The 17,516-nt window shown below is 40.1% G+C and overlaps 1 protein-coding gene across 1 annotated transcript; it reads right to left on the bottom strand.

Moving 5' to 3' along the window:
- Positions 1–4,101: 4,101 nt before the first annotated feature.
- Positions 4,102–17,138, bottom strand: OSER1 (oxidative stress responsive serine rich 1). Its single transcript, XM_045529183.1, has 4 exons — positions 16,899–17,138; positions 13,151–13,267; positions 10,153–10,266; positions 4,102–4,933 (listed from the first exon to the last, which is right to left on the bottom strand). Exons 2-4 carry the CDS (start codon positions 13,225–13,227, stop codon positions 4,246–4,248), a joined length of 879 nt encoding a protein of 292 aa, XP_045385139.1. The 5' UTR covers positions 13,228–13,267; positions 16,899–17,138; the 3' UTR covers positions 4,102–4,245.
- Positions 17,139–17,516: the final 378 nt, after the last annotated feature.

Genomic DNA, 17,516 nt, shown 5'->3' with positions numbered 1-17,516 from the left:
TCTACTATAAATAGAAATAAATTATCTGACAACTAAAAATATATATATAGAAAAAATTAGCCGGGCATGGTGGCACATGCCTGTAGTCCCAGCTACTCGGGAGGCTGAGGCAGAAGGATTGCTCGAGCCCAGGAGTTTGAGGTTGCTGTGAGCTAGGCTGACGCCATGGCACTCACTCTAGCCCGGTCAACAAAGTGAGACTCTGTCTCCAAAAAAAAAACCAAAAAACCAAAAAAATGAACACCTATACGGCAGACACCCTGGTGCACCTGTGCATACCTGGGGCCTGCACGCGGTGGGTGCTCCTCAGCTGTCCTTAGCACCATTTGGCAGCTGGTGACTCCCTTCTTAAAATGCTTTTTCAATTGACTTCTAGAATCCTCCTCTTGGTTCTGCTCCTGACTTACTGGTTCCTCCTCATTCCTCTGACCTCTGCTCCTTGGAAATGTCCCAGAGCTTAGTCCTCTGACTTCTCCCTCTACATTCATTTCCTAGGTGATCTCTTCCAGTCACATGGCTTTGAATAACTGATAGCTCCTAAATTTGCATCTCCAGCCTGATCTTCATTTATCCAACCACCTACTCACATTTCTATATATCTCATAACCACCTCAGACTTGACAAGAATAAACCAAACTCCCAATTTCCCCTTCCGAATCTGCTCCTCCAGCTGACTCCCAACTTATTAACACCTTTGGAGTCATCCTTAATGTCTTTCTCTCACACCCTATATCCGGTGCATTAGCAAATCCCTTCAAAATAATTCCAGGGCACACCCTGTCTCCTGAACTGCCAAGTGTCCAAGCCACCAAACCCATTGCCTGATTTACTGCAAGAGCCTCCTAACTGCCCTCCTTGCCTTCCCTTAGTCTGCACGTAGCAGCCAGTGCTCTTTTAAAAAGTAAGTCTGTTAGCCAGGTGTGGTGGCACATGCACCCCTATACTCCCAGCTACTCGAGAGGCTGAGGCAAGAGGATGGCTTGAGCCCGGAGTTTGAAGTTGCAGTGAGCTATGACGATGCCACTGTACTCTAGCCAGGGCAACAGAGTGAGACCCTGTCTCAAAAAAAAAAAAAAAAAAAAGTGTAAGTCTCACCATGTATCTCTCCTCCGCTCCAAACCCCCCAGTGGCTCCCTAGCTCACTCAGACTAGGAGCCAAAGCCTTGAAAATGGCCTATCAGGACCTCCACAATCTGGCCCCACTTCATCTCTCTGACCCCACCTGCTCAAGGCACATTGATTATTTCCTCTGCCAAGAATGTTCTTCCCTCAAATCCCGAGGCTCACTCCACTTCCTTCAGATCTGTCACCTTATCACAGAAGCCTCTCTGACCGCCCCAAATAAAATAGCACCCCCCTTCCCCTACCCTGGCCCTTCATGTCTCCTAATCCTTTCTTTCCGTACCACTTATATGTTCATCATCTTTCTCCACTGAGGACAATGATATTGCTCTGCTTACGGTTCTAGTCCCAGCACCTAGTACAGTGTACCTGGTGTTGTAGACACTTGATATATATTTGTTGAATGAATGAATGTTCAATGAAAAGTTGTTAAATGAAGGCATGTGGAAATCAGAATGCTACTTTTCCAGAACATCAAGTAAAACCGAAACAATCCCTCAATTCACGAACTGAACTCATTGTCCAGGATGCATCACAGAAAGATTAGTTCAGTAAGTCACATCCACAAATGAAAGTCTAATGTTCCAAGGAGGGACACTAATATTAAAGTTGGTCCAATTGGATCTGAGCAGAGTAATTTTTAACTTCAAGATTCATGTTTTCAGGAAGATTTTGATGAGACGTAGGTAACTTACAACTAACTCCCACAAATCTGGAATGCCTAAACTTTCATCCAAGTTGAATTTCGTCAAGTTACTAGGTCATTGGAACTTTGTCCTTTTCAATCCTTACACCCCTTCTAACAACTTTGTATGAAAGGAATATGTATCATTCTTCATTCTCTAGTGACTGCTGGGTTAATATAACAGCATTGAGTAAATAATCAGACCACTGGCTTGAAAAGCAAACTGAAAAGGACTTAAAAGGTTTAAGAACTAATCTTAATGCTACCATGTTAAGCCCACTTAACATGAATTTGAATTAAGTAGCTCACTGTTTAGCAACAATAGCTCCATTACCCTCCAGTGAAAAGGGTGAGGCAAAACACTGGTTGTGAAGGTGAGGATGGGGTGGTACCTTTACAACCAGAAGCTTAAATAGCTTAGATTAGTGGTTCTCAAAGTGTGGTGTGGGAATCCCCGGGAGTTCCTGCTATCCTAGGGAAACTGAGAGGTCAAAACAATTTTCCTGGTACTAAGACATTACAGGTTGAGTATCCCTGATAAAAAAATCCAAAGTCTTTTTGAGTGTCAACATGAGGCTCAAAGGACATGCACACTGAAGCATTTCAGATTTTAGGATTAGGGATGCTGAACCACCAAGTATGTAGTGCAAATATTCTAAAATCTGAAAGAAATCTGAGACATTTCTGGTCCCAAGCATTTCCTATAAGGGATACTCAACCCGTACTTGCCTTTTTCATACTCATTCTCACAAGTGTACAAGAGTTTGCTGGAGACCACACAGTATGTGATACCCGGAGAGATTAAATGCAGGAGCATATATGAGAATGTCTTCTGTAAAGCCAAACATTAAAGAGATTTGCAAAAAGGTAGAACAATGCCACTCTTCTAATATTTTTTGTTTTGGAAAATTTGTCATTTAAAAATGTTATTTATGTTGGTTTGTAATGGGTTATTTTTAAACAAAGTAGTTTTAGAATTTCTTAATTTCTGATATGTTAAATATTGAGTTATAACCCACATAAATAAAACCTCTTTGGGGTCCTGAATTTGTCAGTGTAAAGGAGACCAAAAAGTTTGAGAATTGGTGCCTTAGATATGCTAGTGTACCTTCTGTGTGAGAACTTACGTTACAGCTTCTAGTGATGTGATAAGGCATTTTGCTCCCTCATGTAACAGCCTTCACATGTGTTACTAAACCTACACTAAGCTAGTAACTAGCAGGGGACTCCCACTACTTCAGCAAGTTCAGAGCTTTTCTAGAAAATACCCCTCCCACCTCTCCCAAGTATAAATCACCTATTTGTGAAGCCCACTGTCATGAATCAGCCGTATAGCCAGTGGGGTGTTAAACTATAAATAGAACAAACTTTCTGTTAACGTTACGTTAACATGGCTAGACATTGTCACTAAATTTGATGAGTACGTGATGGTCTGAATTAAAATATAAGCTACGTGGCACATACAAAATTCATTTTGAAGATACCTGAAAAAGATGAGGATTCATCCTCTAGTTGAAACTGAGGACACTTTTTTTTTTTTTTAAACCAAACTTTTGGGGGGATTTTGGGCTGGCAGACCAGAAATGTACAAAATTTTCTCTGCGGGTTATTGGGAATGAGAGGGCAGTTCAAAGAGCTAATAACCATCTAGAACATTTGAAACTGAAGTATGAGACCTATATTATAACTGATTACAAAAAAATATGCCATATATAAAAATGCCAGAGGTGGGAAAGATACTTACTAGCTTCAAATATTACATCCCCTCCCTCCAACTGAAGCAGCCCACTTCAAGCTGCTTGAGAAACTTCACGTAACACGCCTTGGAATGAATAGCATCAGCAGGGGGTTGTTTAGTGATGGTTAATAACTCTCAAACAATACAGGGCAGGCCAGCTAGTTTATTCAAATTGAATCTAAACCTTAGATCTCTGGCTCAACAATAACATAAAAAACCTTTATAGATACAATAAATCTTGTGTTAAATCAGAGATGGTTTAAATCAGTCTTATAACTTCTAATATTCTGGGCTGGCAACTACAGCATAACAAATGTTCAATATAGTAAGAAAACCGCATTTGATTTTCCTTGGCTACCGAATCTTGAGCAGATCTGAAAAATGCACTGTTTCACAAACGTGTTTACTATATACCCACTGCCGTCAGTCTCAAGTAATTATCGTTTCTTCATCCCCCGGGAACATTTCTAAATGAGAGGCATTTTCCTTTCATCTGCTTGCCTTGATGGGTATTGTAAGAACTCAGTTAAGTTTAAAGAACGAAGATAAGATTAACTGAGATGCCAAGAAAAGTTTTTATTGCAAGCACAGTGAGCAGAAAGATGTCTTCTCACATAAAAGTGGCCGCAAGGTCTACCGTTAACTAAATCTCTTTGATAACCCTTCATTGGTTTAAAGCACATGAATTAGCTTCTTGCTATCAGGTGTACATCATTTCTGCCATGTGGGACATTTTCTTGGGAATATACAAGTAATACTCCATGTAGCCTGATAGGTCCTCAATGGTCACATCATCCACATAGACTCGAGCTTGCTCAGAACAGGAGCGGGGAGAGCCAGACAGAGTTCTGGTGTGCAGTGACTGAGAGTAGTCCTCAAGAGTTGATCTTCGTTCTGGAGCCAGGGGAGGGACATTCTGCAGGCCTGAAAAGGAATACACTTCCATATCATGCCATCTCTTACACTGGCATTCCTTGCCTATGCATGCACATGGCTTGCCCTGGTTTAGCTTGGAAACGGATCGAAAGTCAGAGAGATCATTGGCTTTGAGACTTGCTTGGGAGACTTGGGTAGTGTCAGAGGAGTCTTCTTTCTTACTCTCTGATGGGAGCCTTGGAACCGAAGTTCTCAAAGGCTCAATGACTGCCCCTGTGTGATTAGCATCAAGAGAAGTGGAGCTTTCTCCTGCACTGAACTCTTTAGGAGCTGAAATTCCCAGCCCACTGCTGCCATCAGGGGAGTCAGTCTGGCTTTTGTGCTTGAGTTGGCTGCTGGAAGAAGATGCTATTGTACTGCAATGTATAAACTTTGGAGGATGAAGGACAGGAGACTTAGAACGTCGACGACGCTGAGTTCTCACTGCTCCTCGTGAAGACTTCCTTGTAGACCTAAGGGGAAAAAAATATACAAGAAGATGTTGGGATACAGAGCCCTCTTAAACAGAACTTTAGAAGAACTGGAAACTTACCTCCTCTCAGATTTCAGTCTAAGGTCATAAATTTTCCCCAAGAGAAATTTCCCCCAAGAGATGTATCTGCTTCCATATTCAAGCTGCCTAAGTCTTTGTCTCAAAAACTTCAACATCTTCGTATTAGCAAGCTACAGAAATAGGTGAAATAAGGGTAGTTTTTAATTGACTCACTTGGGATAAACGGTGCAGAACACCTGCCCTGTCCCAACCCTAGGCTTGGGAACCGTAACAGTGGGTTTGGGGGAATCACCTCACAAAGACAACTTAAACTGATGCTGTAAAGCATAAAAGTTGTGCCCTAAATGTGAATGTAGCTGCTTCAGTACCACCATGAGGCTAAGGCTACAAATCGCCACTGCGCCACTACTATATTTAAATAGAGCAGCAGATTTATGATTTGTTTCTACCACTGGTAACAGCTGACAAAAAAACAAACCTTTGGAATCACTGAGGTTTTCAGATACTGGACATACTACATAGCTATTTATAAAACATTTAAGTAAATGAAAGAATAGAACAAAGAAAAAATAGAGACTCAAAACCACCAAGCAAATTAGACAAAAGAATCAAACAGGACTCCAAGAAATAAAACATTTTATATTTGTAATTAAACTAAATGGGTAGCCTAAATAGCAGAACACAGTAGCCCCTCTTATTTGTGCTTTCACTTTCCAGAGTTTCAGGTACCCATCAACTGTGGTCCAAAAATATTAAATGGAATATCCCAGAAATAAACAATTCATAAGTTTTAAATTGCACACCATTCTGAGTAGTGTCATGAAACTTTGCGATGTCCCACTCCATACCATCTGGGGTGAGAATCATCCCTCTGTCCCGTGTCTCCCCACTGTATACATTACCTGCCCATTCGTCACTCAGTAGCTGTCCTGGTTATCAGATCAACTGTTACAGTGTCGCAGTGCTTGTATTCAAGAAACCCTTACTTTACTCAACAATGGCCCCGAAGTGCAAGAGTGGCGGCAATGCTGGCAATTCAGATATGCCAAAGAGAAGTTGTAAAGTGCTTCTGCTATGGTTTGAATGTGTCCCCTAAAAGTTTATGTGTTGGAAACTTGGTTCCCAATGCAGCAGTGTTGAGAGATGGGACCCTTGGGAGGTGATTGGGTGATAAGGGCTCTGCCTTCATGAATCAATTAGGGTTACAGAGGGAGGGGTTCAGTTATCCTGAGAGTGGGTCTGTTATAAAAGCTAGTTTGGCCATCTCTTGTGAGCCCCCTTGCCACGTGATGCCCTTCACCATGTTATGACACAGCAAGAAGGCGCTCACTCGACACTGGCACCATGCTCTTGGACTTCCCAGCTCCAGAACTGTAAGTAATAAATTTCTTTTTTTTAAAAAGTACCCAGTCTCAGGTACTCAATTACAGCAACAGAAAAAGACAATTTCCTTTAAGTGAAAAGATGAGAGTTCTTGACTTAATAAGGAAAAAAAAAACATCATACGCTGAGGTTGCTAAGATCTACAGTAAAATGAATCTTCTGTTCATGAAATTGTGAAGGAAAAAGAAATTTTTGAGCATTTTGCTGTTGCACCTCAAACTGCTAAAGTTAGAGCCATAGTGCATGATAGGTGCTCAGTTACAATGAAAAAGGCACCAAATTTGTGGAAGGAAGACATGAATAGAAACATGTTCTGACTGACAGCAATGGGTTCAGTACTATCTGCAGTTTCGGGTATCCACTGGAAGTCTTAGAATGTATCCCCCATGGATAAGAGGCGGCTACTATACACAAAGCTGAAGAATGAATTGCTGAACTGGAAGATAAATTTAAATTATTTACAACAGAGGTCAGCAAATTGCAGGCTATGGGTCAAATCTGGCCCCCTAGATGTTTTTGTACAGCCTATGGACACTGCTCCAGTGGGCTAGCACTGTGAGCCACAGAGACCAGACTGGGGTGTTCCCCCACCCTGGTCTCTGTTCTCCCTGCCTGCCTTCCTGGTCAGTGGACATGTTGCATCACTGTCCAGGACCCACACTGGCTACCATCTACATGTTGGGTCTCTGCTATTGTCAACTGCTGAGCACTGAGCAACTGAATCTCAATTTGAGACTCAACTGGTGCTAGGATATCTGGAGAAGAAAAGAGAAGAGCATGGTGGGATCTGGGTGTCACTGGGACAGAGTGAAACTGATCCTGGTGCTGCCCCTTACCCAACCACTCCTCCAAGCCCTCCCCTCAGGCTGCTCATTTCATTCTGGGACTGACTCAGCAAGTGAACACAGTGTTCACCAGCCAGAATGGCCTAACCCCAGGGAAACAGGGTAGGGTAAAAGTTTTCTCTCTTATATAACTACTTACCTAATATCCTTGGATTTGGCCTCTTGGCCTCCAAAAGCTAAAATATTTACTACATGGCACTTAACAAAAAAAGTTTGCTAAGAGGCAATACAGAGACAAGGATTTGGAAAAAACGTAAAAGTTAAGAGAGATGGAAGACAGAACAAGTCTGTGGTCTCTGAAGGAATGAATACAGAGAAGGGAGGACAGTGTTTTTTGAAGAGCTAATGACTGAGAAATTTTCTGACTGATGAAAGAAGAGAATCTATAAATACAGGAAGAACACTGGAGTAAGAGAAAAACAAATCCACGTCTAGACACACTGTAGCAAAACTGTACAACAGCAAAATCACAGGAATATCTTAAACGCAGCCAGAGGCTAATCAGATTATTTCTAAAAGAACAACAATTAGATTGAAAGTAGGCTTTCAATATCAACATGACAAAGCCAGAAGACAATGAATTGTACCTTCAAGTGCTAAGAAAAAATAACTGCCAACCTATAAATATGACTTCAGGTATATCAAATCTTTCAAAAACAAGAATGAAATAAAGATATTTTCAGATAAATCAAAGCAAAGTGCAATCGGCCCCACGTGTCCATGGGTTCTACATCTGTTGATTCAACTAACCCCAGTCAAAAATATTCTGGGGGGAAAAAAATTTCCACAAAGTTCCAAAAAGCAAAATTTGAATTTGCCGTGCACCAAGTACTACATTGAATCTGCATGAATGAAATGATGGTAGGTATCGTATTAGGTATTATAAGTAACACAGAGATGATTTAAAGTATACAGGAGGATGTAGGTAAGTTATATGCAAATATCATGCCCTCTGGTATAAGAGACTTGAACATCCTCAGATTGTGGCAAAGGTGGGGTAGTCCTGGAACCAATCCAATCCCCAAGGATGCAGAGGGACAATTGTATATTTACCAATAGGACATAAATAACTCCAGGAGGCACCATTCAAATGTATTCTATGTGGAGTTATATAATGCAGAAGCCCTATTTAGTAATAACAAGCCTTTACTAAAGAAACTATGAAGGAAGTAGGTGATCCTATATGGAAAGTCTGGGGTGCAAAAATGGTGAACAAAGTAACTGTGAACAAGTAGTAAAGTCTAAACATTGTCTGTTTAATAATAACAAAACTTAGCTTATGAGATTAAAAGAAGTAACAAAATTAAATATTGGGTAACTATATCATCATGGAAGTCAGGAAGTCAGAGTAAAAGGATTCTAACAAGTAGCGTTAAAATACTATTAATTTGGCTAACTGCCTCCGCTACACAACAAATAGAAAAATTAGCCAGGCGTGGCGGCACCCACCTACAGCCCCAGCTACTCAGTAGGCTGAGGCAGGAGAATCGCTTGAGCCCAGAAGTTTGAGGTTGCAGTGAGCTGTGATGAAGCCACTGCACTCTAGCCCAGGCAACAGAGCGAGATAGTCTCCAAGGAAAGAAAAAACAACTACTGATTTTTGTCTCTGTTAAAAGCCTGCATGGTAAAATCAAGGCTAACTACTAAAAGAATAGAAACAAGTGTACAATTTCCAAATAAGTAGAGGGGAAAAAAACAAAATCCTGTCAAGCCATTTTTAAAACAAATTTTTAAATTAAAAAAAAATTTTTTTAATTCCTGGGGAAAAAGGAAAAGTAGACAGGAAAAAAAATAGGAAAAAGCACAAATAATATAAAGCAAAATGGCAGAATCAAGTCCAAATATATCAATAATCAAAATAAAAGTAAATGCACTCAATTCAGCAGTTAAAAAGCTGAACAGACTGAATAAAACAGAACACAATAAAACCTAGCCGTATGTTATTTTCACGAGACTATCTAAAACTTAAGAACACAGAATGGTTGGAAAAAAACAGAAAATGATACACCAGGCAAACACTAACTAAAAGAAAACTGGATTAGCTATATTAATTCCAGACAAAGTAGACATTAAGACAAAAGCCAATATGAGGGATTAAGAATGTCACTATATAGTGTAAGTTTCAATTCACCAGGAGGAAAACATTCTAAACTTGAATGAACCTAGGCTGTATGAACCTAACAAAATAGCCTCGAAATATATAAAGCAAAAATATAAAACTTAAATATAAAATACAAAAAATATAAGACATACAAATTCACTCCCATGGAGATTATTTCACCATCTCAATTACTGACAGGTCAAGCTGACAAAAAAATTGAGAAAAGATTCAAATATCATATTTAAAAGCCTGATTTAATGGACCATAGAATCCAAGAACCCATTCTTCTCAAACACATGTAGAAAATTTATAAAAACTGACTTTGATGGCCAGGCGCAGTGGCTCACGCCTGTAATCCTAGCACTCTGGGAGGCCAAGGCGGAAGGATTGTTTGAGCTCAGGAGTTTGAGACCAGCCTGAGCAAAAGCGAGACTCTGTCTCTATCAAAAATAGAAAGAAATTAGCTAAACAACTAAAATATATACACAAAAAAAATTACCCGGGCATGGTGGCGCACACCTGTAGTCCCAGCTACTTGGGAGGCTGAGGCAGAAGGATCGCTTGAGCCCAGGAGTTTGAGGTTGCTGTGAGCTAGGCTGACGCCACAGCACTCTAGCCCGGGGAACAGAGTGAGACTTTGTCTTAAAAAAAAAAAAAAAAAAACTGACTTTGGACCAGGCCAAACAGAAAGTCTCAGTAAACTCACAACTGAGAAGAATGGGTCCTTCTCTTGATAGTTGGGTCTTAGGTTTTATGTCGTAACCTATTCTTTCCTCGACACTCAGGAAAGAAAATTCAATAATATTTTAAGGTATTGGGATAAAAATCATCTCAATAAAAAGCTCTTACCCATGCCAACTGTCTTTAGATGCACATGTGGTTTTAGGTTTGGTATCATCTGTTGCTGTTCTGACTGATGCTCTGACACTTGTGCCGTCTCCAACCGACAGAGATGCTATGGACCTGAAGACAAGAACAAAGTTTATTGCTATAGAAAATTGTAAAATGAAGAGAACTTATTGCTCTCACCAACTCAAATAAAACTATTATCGATTCCTTAATTTTCTTTCTAGTTTGGGTTTCTCAAAAATTGCTCAGCACTTAGTGTAAATTTTCCTCCAAAACCAAATTTGAAGGATCCCTAAAAGCCCATGGTTGCAAAAGCGTAAGCCAAAGATGATCTGTAAGTATAACTAGCAGCAGGATATAAACAGACTTTTAGGCTGTTTCTCTGGGGCAGATCAGGCCTTGAGAATGCTAACACTGACGGTTTATTTTATGCAGGCAAACCAGAGCCACGAGAACTAAGTATGGAAGCTTTAGGAGACTCAATCTAACTTAAAAATGAATGAATACATTTTCAATTATTATACAACTTTAAAAAATATTCTAATTTTTACATCTAATAAACATGAAATATTACTGAATGAAATCTTTGTGGTTTAAAATTACACAGGTAATATGGATTCCCAGTAAAAAACATGAAAAAATTTAAGAGAGAAAAAGAGAATCATCTACAATCTCACAACCCAGAGACTGTCAACATTTAACATTTTGGTGTAAATCCTTCCAGACATTTTCAATACATAACGCAGGACACCTACTATACATGCCATGGTATTGACAAAATCCTTTAGAAAGAGACATTAAATCTACTTAAGTAAAAAGATGCTCACTGAAACACAAAAAGTAACTGGGAATAACCTAAATATCCAACAATAGAAAAATACTGTATTATATAAATTATGGCATATCTATACAATGGAATATTAGGAATTTGTTAAAAATTAAGTATACAAAGAACTTTTAATGATATGGGAGAATGCTTATATTAAATAATATTCGAAGAAAAAAGCATAAATACCTCTACATACATTATGATATCAACTATGTAAAAAAAAGTATAGGGTATCAGGTACAGATGGTTTAGATGTTAATAGCAGTTATGGTAAATTGTAATTCTTTCTCATCTTTTTTTGCTTTCAGAAAGTTTTCTGTTATTTTATTATTTCTATTGTATTATTTTATAGTCAGATAAAAAGGATTGTTGCTTTATAATAAATATATACAGATTTGTCCTGGTAAGATAAATACCATTAGGAATCAAAAACCTGTTGAACAGGATGACACTAAATTCCTGACAAAGCTTGGTTAGTTTATGAGTCAGTCCCTCAGATGTCCCATTTTTAAACTGGCAACAATATGAAACAACTAGAAATGTATGCTACTCTATACGAGTCTTATTCTGCTTAGTCATGCTAATGACTCACCCCTTGTACTCTTATTTGGTTTTCTAAAATGTTCTCTACTGTTCCTTCTCTTTCTGTAATTTTACTCAAGGTAGCTTACAGCTACAAATATATAATTTTTGATCATATATTGTACAGATACTTTGAAAGATTTTTTTTATGTTCCAAGTAGTTTTTAGGGACACTAAAATGGCTTAATTTTATATTTTAACTTCTTAAAACATCAGGAAAGAAGTCTGTGTATCAAGAGTTACTCATATAAGCTTACACACTGAGAGATTTGTATGTATACATGTGTGTATACATTCCTAGTATTCTCTTAATTTAAAAAAATTATTTCTATACAAGAAATCACAAAGGAATAAATACACTGCGACTACAATCTGGAACTGATTCTGTGCTTTGTTTCTGTTTCCCAAAATGGCTTATCAAAGTCCTGATATGAAATGACAAGATGACCATATTGGAGAACCACTGGGAAGAAAAGTACTTTTTTGGAGTATCACAGAAGCAGACATAAGCACCTGTAACATCTGTGCAAATCTATGAGCATAAATCTTCCCATTTGGTAGGCCAAAAATAATTCTAGCAATAGGCAGACAGCTGTAACAACATCTACTTAATTTTTACTTTATGCTAGGTACTGCATATTGTCTTCACGGTACCACATAAAGGAGTGGATAAGAGCACAGGTTCTGGAGAGAAATTATCTAGTTTCAAATATCCTGGCTCTGCAACTTCCTACCAATTTGACCTTTAGCAAGTGACTTAATTTGTGCTTTAATCTATAAACAGAAATGACAGTAGTATCTATCTTCTAAGGTAGCTGGAAGATTAAATAACGTGCACAAAGTACTCAATCCAGTGCTGAGGGCACAGCATGTGAGCAATAAACATTAGCAATTATTATTACTTGTGGAATGTTCTACTCTACACCTCCAGTGTTTGGTTTCCATTCATGAAAAGAAAAATTGTTATATCCATTAAAATTTTGAGGTCTCTTTTGGTCTGGAGCAAAGAATTGGGGTGAGAAGAGTCTTGTACAGAACATTTTGCAAACGGTAAAATATTAACATTCAGACAGCAGCTGGTCTGCAGGTGCTCTAATTAGTTTAACCAAAGGATCCAAGATTATTGATCTCAGTGACAGAACCCTACTGAATAGAGGTTTCCATAGTGATGGACTCAGCAATCACAGACCATGAAATCGACAATGTCTTCACAGATTTCTACTGAGCCAATTCACTTTTAGTGAAAAACACTGTCATTCCCTTGAGATGTATGAGGAAATCCCTGATGGGACACTGCTTGATAATCTTTGATTAAAAAGAGAAGAGGGGACCCCTCCTCAAAGATAAAGAAACCCACAACACCCAACCTTGGAGTACAAATGAGCTGCTATTTTTCAAATTTAACAGAATAGAGTTTGTTTTTAAAATAAGACAATACTGTACAGAAATTAGTAGAATGTCACACTACCAGCATTTATGTCTTCTAAGAATGAGAAATATTAAAAGAGGAAGAACTCTTTAGGGGAAAGGGACTACTTAAAATTAGTAAATAAATAATTCTAAATAATATATTACACATTTAATTACCCTGATGCATCCACTCTTAATTTCTTGAAAGCAGTTTGTAGACTCTCCTCCTCTCCATCCTTGGCTTCAGATTTCATTGTGAAAGTTTTTACACTGCTATGGATGTTCCAGTTAATACTAAAAAAGAAAAATAAGATGAGCAAAGTGAAAACAGGTGCAATCAAAAGCACAGCTTTTGTTAAAAATACATATTCCTGATACCATTACTGTTGGAAGGCAAAAAAAAAGCAAACTTTTATTTCTAAAAGGAAATTTAAGTGTAGATAATTAGGACACTATAGGTTTTAAGAAATGAAATGATACAAAAAATGGATATGTATTATGACAGAATTTAAATTCTCCAAATACCTGATGCCAATATCCTACTACACAGTTGTGGAAACTAGATCACCTGACATCTATGTTTCAGTATACTTTCTAACAGGGGGAAAAAAATCTCCTCAGTTGGTCTAGAAACCTATGGACAAAATGACTTTTACATCAGAAATAAAAGGAAAAAGCTCAAACTAGAGCACTCTGATTCTTTAGAATGATACCAAATATTTGTCTAGTCTAACTCTAATTCCAACTCTAACTACTTAATTCCAATTAAGTATAACTTCATGACACATGACAGTGTATCTCTAAAGTTATCCTGACCCAGGTATCAATATTCATGAATACATGTTTTAGACAACAAGATGTTACCACTGTTAAAGCAGAATTAGAAACTTATTTCAATGATTATTGATTTTTCAACACTCTTCCAATAAGATTCATTGGTTTTTTCATAACTTTGAATACTGTAATTATTAAACAAGAAAGAAAATAAATGAACTATACTTGCAACTCAAACAAGATAAAAAATAGAATTTTTCTTCAGCCAAAAGAGGTACGAAATAAAGAAAAAAAAATTACTGTTCTATAGATGCACCTTTAAATGATCTCTTAACTAGTTTGTTTAACCAAAGTTTTCCATTTCTCCCACCCTAATTTTTCTACTTAAACAAGGAAAGGGGGAAGAAGGACTAACCAAAGTGACAAGGAACACAACAAAGAAGTTTGTTAATAAACCCTTGAATTTAGTCTCTAAATTATTTTTTCACTCAGGGTAATTAGTAAGTACCAAATCCCAAACAAAAAATAAGCAAACTAATATCTATAAACATATCACAAGGAATCAGAAAGAACAAAAAAGTAAAACAAAAAATAGAAGATAGAGAATTTTTGTGCAGAGGACTCATTTCACTTCTTTATTTCTAAGCAATTACCCCCAACCCCATCCTCCCACTCCCGTGGCACTCTCAGAGGGAGCAGTGCCTCTCTTTGGACCCCTGGGTCCTCTCTGATTCTGTATCTGCTCATTTCTTAGGGGTGGGTTTGATGTAATTGTGAGACCTCTATTATTCCAAAGGTCAAAGTGTCGTAATTGCAAAATAAAGACACAAGCAATCAAGATGCAATGCATTAATTTATTTATATGTAGAAGCTAAGGTATTTTAGGCAGAGCTCTCTGAAGAACACTGAAAACAGTCTCAAAAGAATTCAGCTAGCTTTCACCTCAACTTAACACAAAAAATTTAAATACACTCTCCACACACATTCTGCTGGTTTATTTAACTAGTACTTGAACATGAGGACACATTATCCGTACTATTCCACACTTCATCAGTCTCTAATTCAATTTATGGAGCAGGATCCTCTCAAATAAACAATAATGTCCCATATACCTGGGGGTAGAGGGGAGCAAAGACCATTTATTCTAATATTTTGAAGCTCCACAGCCTCTAAACGAGTACTACTGCAGGTTGTAAACAAATTCTTCCTGCTGCCAGAACTAAATTAAAGTTTGATTTATAGTTCTCCATTACCTTATGACCAGATAGGCAAATGCTCGGCCCTTAAAGAGTTAAAAAATCATCTGAGCCAGTCTCCCCAACCCACAGACCCCATACAATCCTCAATCCTCTTTAGGCCTCTCTAGAAATCAGTCAATATCTAAGTAAGCATCACATCTAAATAAACACTGCTGAATTCTATAGGTAGACATTCGTTTCTTCCACAAATGTATTACAGAATTTCTACCATGAGTGTAGCACTAGATCCTAGAGATCAAAGCCTGTGAACTCCATTTCTGTAAGGAGTAGAATCTCATTCCTGCCCTCCAGGAGCTGACAATATAACACTGTGCTAAGCTTTGCACCCACATATGTAACTTTTAATTATACAGTGCTGACTTAATAGCATGGCTGCTGACCACTCTAAATGTTAATACAAACTTAGTTAACATTCTAAAAGATCTAGCATCTAAAAAAAAAGAGACCAAAAAAAAAAAAATACGGCTACAGACTAAAGCTTTAGAAATGAAGTTCTGTGTAAACATTTTCGGACTTCCAAGATTTTGATTACTCACCTTTTTTTTCAGTTATTTTAACCCACAGCAAAGGTGAGTCTTAGGCATGGCCTTAAGTACTAGATTAGAGCCATGTCTGTAATTACAAAAAGCTTATGTTCTTCTGTATTCATAGCTTCCCATTCATTCAAAGCAAGAGCTCTACAACTCACTCCACACAACAGATATAATTAGTTTGTCCTTCATTAACATCAAAATTGTGGGAGACATTCTAGCCGTTTTCACCGCAGTGACTTCTTGTTGAACTAATCCCCAAAGAGACAGAATTTTTAAAGGCCTTTTAGAAGTTACTTTGTATTGTTTTAAGTCAAATCAGACAGGGCAATTTTAACTTTGCCTCGGATTTTCCCCAACCTTTCAAAAAAGGTAAGTTCTTCTAAGTTTCTCCATCAATAGGGCAAATTCCTGGTTTTCTCTTTCTACGAATAGTATGTGTCACAATCTTATTTACGTCTTGCCATTTTAATCAAGACCTCCTTGAACCTCAAGCTAAGGTCTACATTTCCAGGACCCTTAAAAGACCGGAGAACGATAAATAAGGGATCCGCGCGTAAGCGTGTCATCACAATGTTAAAGATTTCAAAACTTTCCCAGACCAGCAGGAAACGTGGAGTCTGGGGAAGAAAACCCGGCCCAGCAACTCTCGAAGACGTAAACAAGACCGGGTTCAAACAATCGGCTTCCAGGACAAAAAACACATTTACATCTCTCTCTGCACACCCACTCACACTCGCAGTACTACAGCCGAAACACCATGTTAATTCTTTTCACACAGAATCGGGACCTGTCGCGGTTAAATACGATGAGAGGAAAAGGTCAAAACTTGGGGGGACACGGAGAGTAGGGACAACGCCGAGCAGGGAACTATCCCGGCGCTCTGCCCGCCCGGGGTCTCCAGTTGGAAAGCTGCGTCCTCAGGAGAGTCCCCCGGCCAGAATGAGTGGCTGGAGTAGGACCAAGGCTCAAGGGATGCGGGAGGAGAAAGGAGTGTGGCCGAAGAGGTAGCCAACGAGAATGGGGCTCAGAGGCAAGCGGGAAAGAGCGGGAAGGGGCAAAGGGCGGCCGAGGAAGGCGAAAAGGGAAGCTACGGCTGGGCGGGAGACCGCGGAGGAGCGGGACAGGGCGGGGGCCGCGGGAGGACAAGAGGGCGGGCAGGGGAGAGAGGGAAGCTCAGGCAGGTCCAGGCCGCAGTGGACGAGGGGGCGCGGAGAGGCCCAGGCCCGGCCCAGGCGGTCGGCGCCGGGCGACGACGCGACTGGAGGCAGGCGGGCCCAGAAGAAGCCGCCCGCGGCCAGGCCGGGCGTGGAGGCCGAGACGCGGTGCCGCGGCCCCTCCCCATCACGTCAGGACACTCACCTCCTCGCGGCTGGGGCGCTCCGGTGATCCGGTCCCGTCAGTTCAGATCGTCTCTTCCCCGATCGCGGCGCCTGACTGACCCGGAACCAAACCCGCGGAGGGGTTGGCCCGCGCCTCCGAACTCACACTGCGCCTGCGTCACTCCGGCACGCACCCCACCCCCTGCTTATGCTCCTCCCACCCCAGTGAGTCGGCTTCTAGGCAGGCGGTGGCTGCGCAGGCGCGGGGCGGTGGCAGCGCCTGGCAAACGCCCGGCACCCTCCCTCTCGGGAGCACGTGCGCCTTACGTCACTTCCTGTTATTCTTTTCTCTCCGTGCTCCCTCCCGCGTGGTTCGCTCCCGACCCGCGTTTGGGGCGTGCCTGCTTCCTCCTCTGTCAGGTGAGTGAGTAGGCGTTATTTTTAGCAGTCGCCGCCTGCCTCCATTTCTCCGGGGCTTCCTTGTGGTTAGTCCTCTACCTGGAATCACCTAGGCAACGGAATTCTGGGGGTAAGGACGGGATCTGGAGTCTTTATCGCAGTCTAGCCCCGTCTAAGCGGCTGGCTTGATGCTAGAATCTGGACCGCCTGCGACATCTCCCGGGCTCTGACACCAGCCCTCTGCTCCTAGCATCTTTCA

This window comes from Lemur catta, chromosome 17 (assembly GCF_020740605.2).
Source record: "Lemur catta isolate mLemCat1 chromosome 17, mLemCat1.pri, whole genome shotgun sequence".
Taxonomy (NCBI): domain Eukaryota; kingdom Metazoa; phylum Chordata; class Mammalia; order Primates; family Lemuridae; genus Lemur; species Lemur catta.
The sequence above is the reverse complement of the archived record's forward strand: the minus strand, read 5'-3'. Positions and strand labels throughout refer to the sequence as shown.

What these genes read in the sequence shown, in the direction of transcription:
- OSER1 (XM_045529183.1), bottom strand. Translation starts at nt 13,227, where the DNA reads ATGAAATCTGAAGCCAAGGATGGAGAGGAGGAGAGTCTACAAACTGCT. An exon ending in TTAAGAGTGGATGCATCAGG is followed by an intron (nt 10,267 to 13,150) that starts GTAATTAAATGT and finishes TCTTGTCTTCAG; the next exon opens with GTCCATAGCATCTCTGTCGG. An exon ending in TCTAAAGACAGTTGGCATGG is followed by an intron (nt 4,934 to 10,152) that starts GTAAGAGCTTTT and finishes TTTTCCCCTTAG; the next exon opens with GTCTACAAGGAAGTCTTCAC.